General features: G+C 36.0%; 1 protein-coding gene across 4 annotated transcripts in view; it reads right to left on the minus strand.

Moving 5' to 3' along the window:
* Positions 1 to 15,813, minus strand: part of LOC118257413 (cadherin-7) — a 90,745-nt gene that overhangs the window by 15,979 nt on the left and 58,953 nt on the right. For all 4 annotated transcript variants that reach the window (XM_050709351.1, XM_035565376.2, XM_035565377.2 and 1 more), the window contains exons 7-8: positions 6,943 to 7,196; positions 2,256 to 2,392 (exon numbers count right to left, since the gene is read on the minus strand). In XM_050709351.1, coding sequence (XP_050565308.1) covers positions 2,256 to 2,392; positions 6,943 to 7,196 — 391 coding nt within the window. The remainder of the gene's footprint in view (positions 1 to 2,255; positions 2,393 to 6,942; positions 7,197 to 15,813) is intronic.

The following is a 15,813-nucleotide window of genomic DNA, read 5'->3' on the forward strand; positions in this document are numbered from 1 at the left end:
TGTCTCCAAATTGGAAAGATATGGATTTGATATCTTATCTGAATATCTGAATACTGAATGGGTGGACCATTCAGTAGATAAGGAGTTGGTTTGAAGGCTGCTCCCAGAGAGTGGTGGTCAATGGCTCTATGTCCAAGTGGAGGCCAGAGATGAGTTGTGTAGCACAGGGGTCTGACCTGGGACCGGTACTGTTTAATATCTTTATCAATGACATAGACAGTGGGATCGAGTGCACCCTCAGCAAGTTTGCAGATGACCCCAAACTGAGTGGTGCAGTTGATACAACAGAAGGAAGGGATGCCATCCAAAGGGACCTGGACAAGCTTGAGAATTAGGCCCACGTGAACCTAATGAGGTTCAACAAGTCAAAGTGCAAGGTGCTGTTCTGGGTCTGGACAATCCTGGACATGAGTATAGAACTCACTGAGAGCAGCCCTGCAAAGAAGGACTTGGGGGTGCAGGTAGATGCTCATCATGCTCATCATGGGCCACCAGTGTGTGCTTGCAGCCCAGAAGGCCAACTGCATCCTGGGCTGCATCAACAGAGGAGGAGTAGCCAGCAGGTCGAGGGAGTTGATTGTTCCCCTCTATTCTGCCCTCGTGAAGACCCACTTGGAGTCTGGAGCGCCCAGCACAAGGAGGATGTTGATCTGTTAGAACAGGTCCAGAGGAGGGCCATGAGGATGATCAGAGGGCTGGACCACCTCTCCTGTGAAGAAAGGCTGAGAGAGTTGGGGCTGTTCTGCCTACAGAAGAGAAGGCTCTGGGGTGACTTCATTGCAGCTTTTCAGAAGTTAAAGGGGTCTTACAAAAAAAATGGAGAGCGATTCTGCTCAATCAGATAACGATAGGGCAAGGGGGAATGGTTTTAAACTAAAAGAGTGGAGATTTAGATTAGAGATGTAGACTCAGAGGGTGGCAAAGCACTGGAACAAGTTGGCCAGAGAGGTTGTGGATGCCCCGTCCCTGGAGGTTTTCAAGACCAGGTTGGATGGGGCCCTGGGCAACCTGGTTTAGTGAGTGGCATCCCTGCCTATGGCGGGGGGGGGGGGGTGTTGGAACTAGATTATCTTTAAGGTTCCTTCCAACCTGAGTCATTCTGTGATTCTGTGAAATGCATTCAAATGTAGTTCACAGTTTTTTTTTTTAATTCCATATGTGAAATAGCAAGGAATTTGACACTAACTTTCTCCTCTATTGACCTAAACCGCCCCCACCCACACTCCCAGAAAAAAAAAAAAAAAAAAAAAAAAAAGAGCCAATAAGTGACACTTTTTGCATCTCTGTGTTAATGTGTTTAAGAAAAGGTAAAAATTCTTTGCAGGAGCATCTGGAAGAGGTGTGAGAAGATGTGAGAGAAACAACCCCTGCAGACACCAAGGTCAGTGAAGAAGGAGGAGGAGGAGATTCTCCAGGCTCTGGAGCAGAGATTCCCCTGCAGGCCATGGAGAAGACCATGATGAAGCATGATGTCCCCCTGCAGCCCATGGAGGACTCCACACTGCAGCAGATGCCCTGGTGGAAGCTGTAACCTGTGGAGAGGAACTAACACAGGAGCAGTTTTCTGGCAGGAACTGTGGCCCTTGGGGGACCTGTGGTGAAGCAATCTGCTCCTGATGGCCTGAACTCCATGGTATGAACCCATGTTGGAGCAGTTCTTGAAGAACCACATTTCACAGAATGTATTCAGAGATGAACAAGTTTAGGTTTAAATTTTCATACAGAATTCTTGTACGTACTTGAAGAGTTTGATTCTTCACCATTTTTCAACTTACACAGAAAAGGATACTGTGTACAAAATATCCTCTACCATCTTACTTGAGATTCAGGAAAGTAAAACAACATAGGTATTCACATGTCCTTTACTTCATCCTTTTTAAGAGTGTTGTGATTGACCAACAGCAATCAACCTGAGTGTCATCACTAAGAGGAGTTAACTGCTCTCCTCTATTCCATATCATCTTTGCTCTAAATTATATTTAGTCTGAGACTCCTGACATTTTCAGCTTCTTTTGTGCTTGCTTTTCTAAAGTCAAAAAAATACATGAAGTGTGAGGCAAAAGAAAGTGTAAATGCTTAATCTGTTGTATTTCTGCATTTTTATCACATAGGTGTCTTTTACATTGAGTAAGAAGAATTGTTTTTATCTGCCATGTTTTGAAACATTGTCATATTTTCACTTGGTGCAGCTTATCCCAACTAAACCTGAAGTTTTATACATAAACAACTAATAAAATCTTTAAATTGTTACTTACGACTCTCCATAGCCAAGACTGTGATATTATGAACCGCATTTGTTTCCCTGTCCAAAGACTTGGCAGTTGTAATGACTCCACTGTTGGCATCAATATTGAAATACCTCTCAAGGTCTGTGTTTCGATCTATTGAGTACCTAGGTGAAGAACGAATGAAAACTTTTGATTTATGTTCAATTAAAGCTTGTAAAAATGTTTCATTGATTTCTCATTAGAAAGAAAGTGTTTCCATTGTTTCCCCATTTTGGACTTGGTTTTGTCCAGTTTCTCTAGGGTGTTAAAAGAAGGAAAGCTGTAAGCAAAGGCAAGACCACACAGGCAGTGACATATGCTGACAGTGGCAGGCTCCATTACCACAGTGACCTGTTAAGCAAGATTATAGGCATTCCCCTCTCTTTTCTATCTCCCTCTCCATTGTAATGCAGCCATTCATTTACTTAAGGAATAGTATCCTACTGAGCCCAAGCTAAAGAGAAGAAGAGTTGGAAGTTTGCTGCATGGCTGTACCAGTAAGGCATGGCTCCCATGGGGGCTGGCAGCCTGAGCACAGTTCTCTGTCACAAGCAAAAGAGCCCCTGAGTCACCCAGAGCTGCCAGGGCAGGGAAAAGAAAAGAAAGATAATGCAGAGTATGTGAAGGGATTGCATGTCATCACCGTCAGCTCCCAGTGCTTAACTGTCATTTGACAAACACAGGCTTATGCCCTAGACTCTTTGTCTTGCATATCTTTTGCCTCCAAACTTGTTTTAGGGAAGGGAAACTAGCTCCTTAGCAAATAGAAAATAGCTTAAGTGAAAAGGTCAGACTTCCTGTGGGTATTTTGTTTATATCCCTTTTGAGAGAAAGGGATAGTTGATTAGGCAGTGTTAGATTTACAACTACAGTATTCTTGACATTCACCTTAATATTGGGTCAGATTCTTGCAGTGTCATTTAGATCAAGTACTTCAGAGCACTTCCCTACACTCAAAATGAATTAAAATGTCTGAGTCAGGCCAAGTTTGATCATTACAATTACTGTCACACTGATGATATATTAGATTATTGATATAGCATTAATCAAAACCTTTGAACAATGTGGAAGGAAAGAATAATGGAAGATAGTGCAAAGACAGGACTTCCCAGACATAATGATATGACAACACTATTTGCTTGTTCTGTGTTGTAATATACTAGCTTCTACTCTGCTGTATAATGATTATATCTAACCCTCCTGGCTGCAAAATTTCTAGAGCACAGACTTGTTATGCATTTAGAGTTGCTTTACTGCATTATCTCACTGTAAGAGAAAGGCATAAAGAGTCATAAAAACAACAGTAAGAGTTTTCATGGATTGAAACTCTTCCTCTTTCACTTTTCTTCTTCTTCTTCTTTTCAAGTCAACTGTAGTTTCTTTTTTTTTTTTTTTTTTTTCCCCTCCCTTGTTTTGTTTAGTTTTGATAAGCTTCCCCTGGGGACTATTCCTGTCACCTCTGCTATGTAGTCAATCATGTCAGGTTCAGTAGTTTTGATTCAATCTCAGGCCAGCCTTTACATTTCCTAATTATTAACACTGTTACTACATAACTTGAAAATTCAAAGGCCTTTCTTAAAAACATAGTAAGAAAGAGAGAAAAAGGGAAAGAAAAATAACAGAGAGGGAGAGAGAAGTGAGAAAGAGGCTGACAAAGAAAAAGAATGCACAAAAACAATAAAAGAAATCAATAAAAAGGAAGGGAGGAAGGGGGGAAGGGGGGAAGGGGGGAAGGGAGGAAGGGAGGAAAGGAGAAAGGGAGGAAGGGAGGAAGGGAGGGAGGGAGGAAGGGAGGGAGGAAGGGAGGGAGGGAGGGAGGAAGGAAGGAAGGAAGGAAGGAAGGAAGGAAGGAAGAAAGGAAGGAAGGGAGGGAGGAAGGGAGGGAGGGAGGGAGGGAGGGAGGAAGGAAGGAAGGAAGGAAGGAAGAAAGGAAGGAAGGGAGGGAGGGAGGAAGGGAGGGAGGAAGGGAGGGAGGGAGGGAGGGAGGGAGGGAGGAAGGAAGGAAGGAAGGAAGGAAGGAAGGAAGGAAGGAGGGAAGGAGGAAAGGAAGGAAGTGGTGAGAAAGCAAGAGAACAAGTTATGTAAATTAGACAACAGATTGTAATGAAAGAAGAAAAAGTAGTTTTTATGCATAGGAAACAAGCAGTTTTCCTTAACTTTTATTTACAACTATTGTATCCATGTTGAAATTCTGAAAAAATATTTTGAACACTCTTAATCCTTTAACTCCTTGTGGCCATTAATACTTGAAAATCTTTGAGCTGCAGAAGTTTTAAATCCTTTATTTAAGGATTAAGTTAACACCAATAGTTCTCAAGTCCATATAAAATAACCTCATTTTCTTTTTATTTATTTATTTATTTGTTTGTTTATTTATTTTAATGTAGGATTGTCAAGGCATGGCTTTAAGAGTGTCTGAACTTGCAATTGCAACATTGTCTGAATTGTAACAAACCAAAAATTTTAATCTATCAATATAATCTAATGTTTTGAATATGGAGTACTTATTTATAGATTAATAATTTAAACTTCTTAAATAGATCATGAAAAGTATTATGCTTTCATCTTCCTTAACACATTCCATTTTTATGTGTCTGGTCTCCAATGTACATCACAGCAGATGCAGGACATCTTTACATTATAAAGTTTGTCAGTACCCCTGACAACTTATATAGCAGGTTCACAAGCATAGAGATAAACCCTCACTATGTCTTATTTTCATCTCCCTCAAATTCCAAACAACTTTGAAGCCGAAGAAATCTAGATGTCTGTTAAGCTTGTGATATAGTATTTTTTGATGCTGAAATTCTAAAAAATAACCAGAACAAGGCCAATAAATTCATCCTTACATTTACACAGGAGTCAAAAAGCATACAGAGCATAGACTTAATTTATGGAACTGGATTTAATCCTACTCTAAATGGTTCTGCTAAACCAGATATTATACACCAGATGCTAACATCAGTGCCAGAAAACACTGCCACTGTAAAGAAAGAGCTCAGCAAAGATAAATTTCACAAGTGAATCCCTGCCAACCAATCCATCTAGGACTTGTTTATACATGATAGGAAGCAGCTATTTTGAATCTGCTGCAAATATATAATGAAAAAAAAAAAAGGGAGAGAACACTTGTATCACCTCTAGGAGTGAAACATATGCTTTATTTTTACAACTGAAATTGGTGCTTCAGAAATTACAGAGCTACAGTAGAGTCACAAGTTCATATTCAATGCATGAATGTAAAAATTTAGCATCTCAGAAAAGGTGACATCTAAATGAGTTCTGTATCTGTGAAGTTTTTTTCTGTGTATGCTCTAGACGAACAATAACAACAAATGAAACTTAGTACTAACTTTTAACTCTATTATTGTCCTACTCCTGAAGATGTTTAAGTTCTCAGAATTCCCCTGAGTCAGAAGTCATGGGCTTCAGACCCTTTGCATGTTTTTGTTGTTGTTGTTGTTGTTATTGTTGTTGTTGTTTTTTGGCAATTAATATTACTATTCTGCATAACAAAACTAACAAGTAACTCAGTGTTTTAATTAGTGTTTTAATTTAGGTGATGAGTCTTTTTCTCTGAACTTTTTCTCCCTGAATACAGACAAACACAATATCAATATATATTCTTTTGTTGCTGCTTTCTACAGGTTCCTTATGTTCTTCCACAATATATTATGGAAGAATTACTGTTTTCTTTTTTTCTTTTTTCTTTTTTTTTTTCACACAAGACAAAGGAAGAAGCCCTTGAGAATTTTTGTTTCTCTAGTGTTCATATCTCTTCCCTTTCGAAAGGAAGATATTTGGCTGCAGCAGAACTTACAAAAGCCAAAAAAGTTTTGCCTTCAACCATCCTGGCAAATACAGGACGTCTTGTTCTATCCATTTCTTTCACATAAAGAGTTTGTAGCAATACATTTTTTCTGTGGGACATCAGTTCTGGTTTACCATGTAAAAGAGTCCTATTACTTGCTTGCACATACTGCACACAGAAAATGAAGAGAGGGAGAGAGAAAAAGATTTTCATCCTTATTGATTAAGTAGAACATAATTTGTTACAGATTGTTATAGATATGGATATAGTATAGATTTGTTATAGATATGGATTCTTTCTAAATTTACAAATAAATTAATATGTATAATAAAATGAGGATTATTTTTGCTTTGTAATCCTGAAATTTTAACTTTGCTAATTTATTTATTTATTTACTTATTTTACAGAGATGTAAATATATTATTTTTTCAAAGGTTTTGCAGTTTATGAGTATAAAAGTTAAAATATGCAAACTCTTAGAACATTTCCTTCTCCTGCTGTAAGGGAAAAAACAAAAACAAACAAACCAAAAACTAGTTGCTTTCAGTGCAAACAATCTCCCATCACAAAACAAACAGCTTAAAAAAATAAATAAATAAACAATTAAGAAGTCTTACAAATTGTGTCACGGCAGGTTTGGATTGGATATTAGGAAGAATTCCTTCATGGAGAGGGTGATCAAGCATTGGAAGGGGCTGCCCAGGGAAGTGGTGAAGTCCCTATCCCTGGAGGTATTTAAAAGACACGTGGACATGGCCCTAAGGGATATGATTTAGTGATGGGATTCAGTAGGTCAGGTTGATGGTTGGACTTGGAGATCTTGAAGGTCTATTCCAACCTAGAGGATTCTATGACTCTAATTACCTGACAGGACTATTTGAGGCATCTGGATCATGGGCTGCTACAGTTCCAATGATAGTGCCAACCTTTGCTGCTTCAGACACCACCATGGAGTACAAATGTGAAGTAAACACAGGCGGCTCATCAACATCTTCTACAATTATCTTCACTGTTGTCATGTCATTGAAGGGTCCAAGACTCAGGAAGCGAGGGTCAACATGCATATTGGCTGCTTCTATCCTCAGGGTATAGCTTGTTTTAGCTTCAAAATCCAGCTCCTATACAGGTAAAATTATTTGGAAATTTTATTACCCAATAATATTGCAGCAAAACTCTTTCACTTACAACACTCAGTGAATATAAAATGAGATTTCCCATTTGTATTCAAGCAATACTTTTGATTGGCAAAGCATAGTTGATGTCTGTTTTTTCAGCTTTCTCAAAACACTGGCTTTGTAGTGTCTTGCTCAGTCTTATCTGAGATAGCTCAAATGACTACTGTAAGGTGATAAGATAATAAAGTTATTTTTCATCAGTGTATTAGTATTGTTAAGAAAATCTATAATTGCCTAAACATGTTTGATTTTGTAGAAATATTGTGAGTGGGATTTTCAAGAATACTCTTAATTCCACTATAATTATTCGTAGCGAGTATTTCCCAATAATTTAATGGGAAGGATAGTTCTGAAAATTCTGCCCTGTGAAATAAATAAGAATTCTTTGAGTTAATATCAAAACTTTGCGTGACATCTTTGGGAACCAAATTCTCTTTCATTATTTCATTTCTGCGAATGAATTCTTTTTGATTTATTTGTATTTTTCTAAGGTAATATCAGATGCAATGCACCATACTACCCAGACATGAGAAATCAATACAATATTCATTAGTGAAAACACCTCTTTCAGGAAACTATGGTTTTGTTTTGCTTTGTTTTGTTTTTGCACAACATTGGCACTATAAACTATTACTCCCAAGTTCTTTATAAGTTTGTGGAGGAAAATATGGCAGTCAATCCAATGACATTGCTTATATGACAATATTTTGTATTTAGATACAGCCTGGAGATTTATTTGTTTTATCCATTAAACAATTTTTTTCCATCTTCTTTCCACTTTAATTTTCTTTGATTAAATTAGAATTCCCGTTAGAATTAATACTGCTTTAGAATTAAAAAAAAAATAGCCCCCAGAACTCATGGTCTATCTGTGATCTGGATAACAGTAACATTAAAAAAATGTTTTGGAAGAAAAAAGTCTTTTTACCTCACAGGTAATTATTGAAGGAAAGCACCATATTAATATTAGAACCATCTACCCTACTTCTATAGTCTTAGACCATCAGCTTGCACCAAATGCCTGGCTAATTATTTCTTTGCAATTCCAAGTTTAATCATCAAGAACAACAGACCCAACTATTTCTAAAACTGCAGTCTGATTACTCAACTGTCTTTTCAAACTATATTTCCAAGTGTACAAAACTGATTTTAAAAGGGTTTCAACAGTCTTGATCCTGAGCAAATCATAAGTATCCAAAATGGGCCTGCAAAATAATCTGAGAGCATCCACAAAACATTCCTGTACTCACTCAGAGGAGCAGCAGGGTGAAACACTCATCTGTTGACCTACAAATGCGAGAGTCTAAGTTGTCCATCAAGTTACAGTAAAATAAATCCCAAATGAGCATCTTAAAGTCAGTGATAAAGCCGACATTACAATACATCTGTAAATAGCTTGGATTTTAAAATGAAAAATGATTTGCAACATATCACATATGGAAAGGTACTGAACTTTTGTAATATCTATGTGGCAGCAAAAAGCTTTTCTGAACAGGAATTATGATTATGATCCTCAAGATATGTAAGCACTTACTTCCTGCATTGAATCAGAGAGGAAGTATCCATAGTTCTCCAAAAAGGGTTATGCCGTAAAAGAAGGGTTGTCTGGATACTGGTCAATACCCTGCATACAACTGGTCAGTGTTTATTACTAAAGAATGTTGATATTGTTTTGAATCTTTATCTTTGTTTTACATTTAAAGTACAAAATATGTGCTATGGAACACACCTTAAAAGCATAATGCAAATGTACTGTGATATTAGAATGATGAAAAATTTCTCAGAAATTATACTATATGGTAATAACAATGAAGCAACAGATATAACCAGATAAGTGGCAAGGTTAAAGAGAGGAAAACCAAATGCAAATATGTTAATACTCTTCTCACTTTCAAGTAGAATCATCATATGAACTAAACAAATGAAGATATGAAGACAAATGAAGACAAATGAAAACAAATGAAGACAAATAAAACCTTAAGAACTTCACAGAAAAAAGACTGAGATTTGATGAATAATAATAATAATAATAAAGCCTTAATCAAACTATATATTTTCTGTTACAATGAACAAAAATATATGGCTGACTTCTGTACCTCTCTGACATGGCAGACAAAAAAAAATCTATGCTGACTTAATTTTCATTAGAAACTAGTGTTTTCAAAAGAAATAGAATAGTACTCTATTATACAGTACTCCTGATTCTGCTTATTTTATTATTCAATTGAAATTGATATGTGCTATCAAATGCCATTTATTTTTAATCTGCCCTAGATGCTTAGAGTAACATTGTATAACTGAATTACACTATAGAAAAGTTGAAGCTGTGGTCCACCACATGAATATTCTAAACTTGGGTATGTTTTCTATTGAATAAAAGGATAAACTATTAGTGTTAATTTCTGTTAACACAGAACTAAGGAGTACCCAATACATGGTAAATTATGAGGCAAAATAAGTATGCATCAAATAGTGATGTTTCCACTTAATTTTTACTACATATATCATGTCTTGTGACTCCAAGACAACAGTATAGTACCATATAACTAGACTGTGTTTCTTTTCTTTCTTTTTTTTTTTTTTTAATTTTATTTTCACATTACCCTTCTAACTGTAAAATTGCATAGGGTGTAGAAGGGAAGGCCACTTTGTTTTCATTAATCAGTAATATCTGTTGAAATTGGATGATACAGCAATTTTTAATCAAACATGAAAGTCAAGGCAGATGCAGACAAGATACTTTCTAATGACATGTGAATGTCAACACCAAAGTCATCCTAAGGAAAAAAAAAAAAAGTTTGTGAAAATTTTGAATTAACAGAAAATGTGCATAGAGCAAATTATATGAAATTTATTTTTATAGTCTAAGACCAATAGTGAAGTAATTATTTAAATGAAAATTTTGCAGACCTTCTCATATTTCCATATTGATTTTTAAAATACTAAATTAGAACCTTTGTTTTTAATTAAAAGTCATAAACCCATTTGTTTTCCACATGAATTCTTACCACAAAGCTTACATACTTTTAGATCATCATATTTCATTCTTTAAAAAGAGATCATCTTTTATTTGACTAGAGTACAGGAGTGTTAGGTAGGGAATACACAACACATTCAGTAGAAAGGTTTTTCTTCATAGAGAAGGGTGGAAAACTAATAATGGTGGAGACGCATATTTTTAACAGGTTTGTTTACTAAGGACAGGTTTCACCTTCTCTAACTTAGCCACATACATCTGAGAAGATCACTATATGCTGCTTCTTGTGAGTGGAGAGAGATTCTTTTAGGGAAGGAGTCAGCTGGCCTACTTATTAATGTTTGTTTTTCACCAGGTAGTAGAAAGCGTGTCTCAATAAATGGAAGATGTAAACACCTGCTTTCAGTAATATGAATCCTGCCCTAGGATCCCCTCAGATATCCTCTGGTACCCAAAGCTGCTAGTAGTTTACAAAAGCTATAAGGTTCTCTGTTCATAGAACACAAACAAACAAAACCCACACAAATCTAATGTATGTATATATATGGTGGGGAACAGTTGGTGTTTAGAAGAGGGAGAGAATGGATGGGCAAGTGTTGTGGTTTAGCCCGGCTGGCAGCCAAACACCACACAGCCGTTCGCTCACCCTCCCCCCTCCCTCTCCGGGATGGGGGAGAGAAACGGGAAAGTGAAGCCTGTGAGTTGAGATAAAGAGAGTTTATTAAGACAGGGAAAAGAATAACAATAATAATAATAATAATAATAATAATAATAATAGTAATAATGTGTACGAAATAAGTGATGCACAATGCAATTGCTCACCACCTGTTGACCGATGCCCAGCCTATCCCCGAGCAGCTGGCCCCCCCTCCACCCCGGCTAGCCACCCCTATATATTGTTCAGCATGACATCAGATGGTATGGAATACCCCTTTGGCCAGTTTGGGTCAGCTGTCCTGGGTCTGTCCCCTCCCAGCTCCTGCTGCATCCCTAGCCTGCTCGCTAGCAGGACAGAGCGAGAAGCTGAAAAGTCCTTGGCTTGGTGTAAGCACTGCTCTGTGACAATTAAAACATCAGCATGTTATCAGCGCTCTTCTCATTCTAATCCAAAACATAGCACCCTGCCAGCTACTAGGAGGAAAATTAACTCTGTCCTACCTGAAACCAGGACAGCAAGGCAGGGGTTGCGTCATCAAACGGTATAGAGTTATAAAGGGGCAGTACTATAGCTTGTTTCTTAGTTCTTTGCAGCAGAGTCTGTTTCCTGTGGGCTGTGACAATGACTACAAAAGCTAAAGTCATCAACCTCAATCTCTTCCTATAAGATACACATCCTTAGATTCTATGGTGAGTAAACAAGTATCAAGTTTTGATGCAGAATATAATCTGGGAAAATAAACAAAATCTCTAAAATATGGTTAGCATGCAAATGTTCTTGACCTGCAGGAAATGCTTAGACATTCGATATAAGACATAATGAAGGTATTACATACTACAGACACTAACAGAAGACTGAAAAAGTGAATTGAAAATATCTCCTTGTTTTCTCTCCTTATCTAATTATCACTGATGCCTGTTATATAGTGAGCATTTTTTAACTGGCCTGTGAATCATATCTTCATTATTTCCTGCCATAACAAAAGCACAGATTCCAATAACAGAATACCAAGTCAACAGCTTACAAATCACTGCATCAGCGTTGAAGGTTAAAAGGACAATATATACCTCAGTTCTTCAGTACAGTGAATAGAGCTTGACAGCTTCATTAATATCTGTGTATTAGTGTTATCTGATTAGATCTTGTGCAGGATTATTCATCATTCTCTCCTTTTGGAGCTCTCATGTTTACTTTCTTTTCTTTCTTTTTTTTTTTTTTTTTTTTTTTTTAAGGGTGGGAATTTTGTCCTGTCTGAATGAAATTACAAAACAAGTCACCTATATCACAGAGACTGGATATGAAGTTATCTTTCACAGGAAGCCTATTTTTGTAATGTTCATTTTTTACTGTACGGTAACTTTGTAATAATGTGCCTTACAGAGGTGAAAATCCCATTTTTAAGCCCAGTTGAGTTTTTTTTATTGAAAACTGCAGTACAAATGAACATTATCTCTCAAAGGAACGATGGAAGGCTCAAGTTGTTACATTGTAAACTCTGATATAGAATGGAAAGGAAATTTTCCAGCTGAAAAGAAAAAAAATGTTAACACTAACAGAAAGATAGCTTTTCACTCAATGGCTTACACATAAAATCTCCATATTTATAATTGCAAGTATTACTTTTAGAATGAGATCAGGTTTTAGAATAATATCTTAGTGGCCTTTTTTTTTTTTATGAGAAAGTAGTATGCAACACTTATTTTCACATTTCTCCATATAACATTCAAATTGTTTGATGATATTGGTGGTAGGGCTGTGTATTGGGGGGGAAAATTAAGACAAAGTGAGCAATAATTGTATAGTGGAAAATCTTGATGCTGGTCACTTGATACTGTAAGATATGACAACCATCTACAGAGTCTTCAGACATTATATTTATATTTATTTTTTAAATTGACTCCACTAAAATTTTTCCCTAGGCTTCAAAAACTTGAATCAAATCTCACAGCCTTTCAAGAAGTTACATATAATGCATATAATAAAAATATACCTTGCACACTTTTTGTTATTTTTTAAATTACCACTACAACTTCAAACACCAAGTAACTAGGAGGATGCATGTTATCTATCAGGTTTTATCCTACATTTTTTTGCCACTCAGCTATTATTATTACTGAGGCCTCACTGTAGCCTGCAACTTTATGAAGAAAGTGGAAGCCATACTTATATGATGTTTTTCTCAGTGCAATGTTTTTAGGAATAGTGTTTTGGAAAATCCAAACAATGGGGTCACTGTATTCTTTTCCTTAGTAATTAAATCCAAAATTCCATTCATGTGTATTACGATCAGAATTCTGTGAACAGTAATCCTGAATTCACTTTGAAATTGTGCACACGTAGATTTGCAAACTACAAAATTTGTTCTATTAATTGATTAATCGTTCACTTTCATAAATGTTACTTCAATTCTAAGTCTGCTGCTGCAGAGAGACCAATCCAACACTTTTTTTTTTTTTAACTCCAATATCTGCAGAAGAATTACACATTTTTTCTAAACACCCTCACCACTGTCAAATTAGATACTGCTCATAGGCAAATAGTTTGTGTCTTTTTTAACAGAGCATTGACAACAGTATGTTAATTACAAATGAAACCATAGGAAGGAATTGATCCTACTCTACAGATGGAAAACTGAGTCACAGTGTGAATGAGGATAACATTTTCAAATACTTCTAGAGAATATAAATGCCTGATTCCATTTCAAAAGCTATACAAGAAAAATTTTCCAAAAATATCACCTAAGGTGGATGTTTTACTAGTCCTCCTTAAATGTAACTTAGACATCTAACTGAGCTTTGCTTGGGAATTTACCAAAGAGAGTTTGTGCCTATGCGGTGGAGGCATAAAAAGAAAGAAATAATCCGGGGCTAGAGAATAGCCAAATTCTCCGACTATTTTCAACATCAGAACTCTACCATTGACTATGAGTAAGTGATATCTCAGATCTGTACAGGAGAAAAGTAAAGGGAGAGCATTCTTTTATTTCACTTGACAAACCAGAACTTTTTATTTATATATTATTATTATTTAATAAAAGAGAAAGTAGAAAAAAAGAAACAGGAAAGTTTCCACAGTGACTTCAAACTGCTAGGGAACAAGTAGTATGAACATAGTAGATTACAGGGAAAGACCCCTACTAGTTTTCCCACCATTTCCCACTCTTTCTGGAAGCTGAGAATACTGTACTGAACTTTGCTTATGGGTCCCGTTTACTTCTTGTTTATTCTAGCTTATGAAAAACAAAGTTTTTTTCCTGGCATATTTTGGGTTGGAAACAGAGCATGACATCTTAAATACAGCTTGCATATTTCTATATGCCTTCCTAGATGCATACTGGATATTTTGTTTGCATGCACTTTCAGTTAATGAATTCAGTTAATGTATTGTGGTAGAAGTTAGACTTTATTTTTTAGTGCCATCAACCAAGTAAATGGTTCAATACTGTTTTTACTAGCTCCTCTCATAAGATGAAATTCTAACTTCACTGGTCTCAGGAAAAATCTATTCTGTCCAGGTCAAAACTTTTGTTATTATTTAAGCCATAAGACCATGAAAAAAAGGTAACACTTATCCCTTTTATTTTATTTTATTTTATTTTATTTTATTTTATTTTAATTTTCCTAGAATGAACTTAAGAAACTCACTGCAACACATTAGCTTCACATCTCATTCATTTAATTCATATTCAAGCATGCTGACCAGGACATAGGAAAATAAGGTGTCTCAAGCGTAAGAAGAGTCATAGAGTAGCAAATTTTATGAAGTGCTACAGCATGCATGTTATTTAGTTGTAATGAATAAGGTAGCACAATTCTTCTCTTTACTTTTTGGAGGGGCAAAGACCAAGTGGAAGAAAATACAGAAAAAAAAAAGTATTCATTCTTTGTTTGATTTCATATTCTCAAGGAAATTATTATAAGAATATCAGCCTATTGTAAAAACATTACCTTGAACTAAGATTTAGCCCAGCAGCTTGTATATACTGACATTAGGCAATATGCAGCAACAGCATCAGCGTGCTCAAGAACACATATTCTAGTCTTGCCATGGCTATAAAAATTATGAGCAACTTTCAATCTGTTTAGAGAAAAATCCATCCAGAATAAACCACAAAAGCCAAGCTGATATCTGAATTTAACAATGCAAAATAGATAAATGAAACAGCATACAATTCGTATATCAATGAATATCACTGAACATCACTGTTAGGATAAAATCATGTTTGTTTCTTTATTTTTCTGACTTCTGGTATTTTGAAGTCTCTGTGTTCTTACAGTACAGAGAAGAAATGTGTTAAAACGTGCATGAATAAATAAAAAAATAAGCCAATTCACATCTCATTCATCAGACTTTCATGCCAATAACATGCATTAGTCAAGGACATTATAGACAAGTAAGCTTGGGAAATACATACAACATTATGTTTGTATAACCTTTTATTAATCCTGCTGTCACTATCCTTGTTACATCTCTTTTTCGAACTTGTTCAGTTTTCTCTATTTATATATATAAATGCATTGTTTGAATTTTTATTTTGCCAATCCTTGGGCATTTTCTTTCATATTCCATCCACTTGGAAAATACAAAAATTATGCTTTTCTCACCAAATGCTTAAATCTTGTTTCTTTCTTCTTCTATCTCTCTCTCTCTCTCTCCTGTTTTTTTTTTTTAAGAAAACTTTTTTTTCTTGTTATGAGTTAAAACATAATTTTTAACATAAGTTAACTAGTTTGGGAGTCAGCATTTCAAATTGTTTCAGAAAGGTTATCTAGGAACAGAACATATCCCCAGCTTGTGTGTGGAACTCTGTTAAGCAAGTGCCAACTTTCTCCACAAAACCTAGCACAAAAGTGGATGGAGTAGTGCCTCCAGCTGCCCAGATATACTGACAGTGATTTGGATGTTTGGCCTGTTGATTTGTATGT

This window comes from Cygnus atratus, chromosome 2 (assembly GCF_013377495.2).
Source record: "Cygnus atratus isolate AKBS03 ecotype Queensland, Australia chromosome 2, CAtr_DNAZoo_HiC_assembly, whole genome shotgun sequence".
Taxonomy (NCBI): Eukaryota; Metazoa; Chordata; class Aves; order Anseriformes; family Anatidae; genus Cygnus; species Cygnus atratus.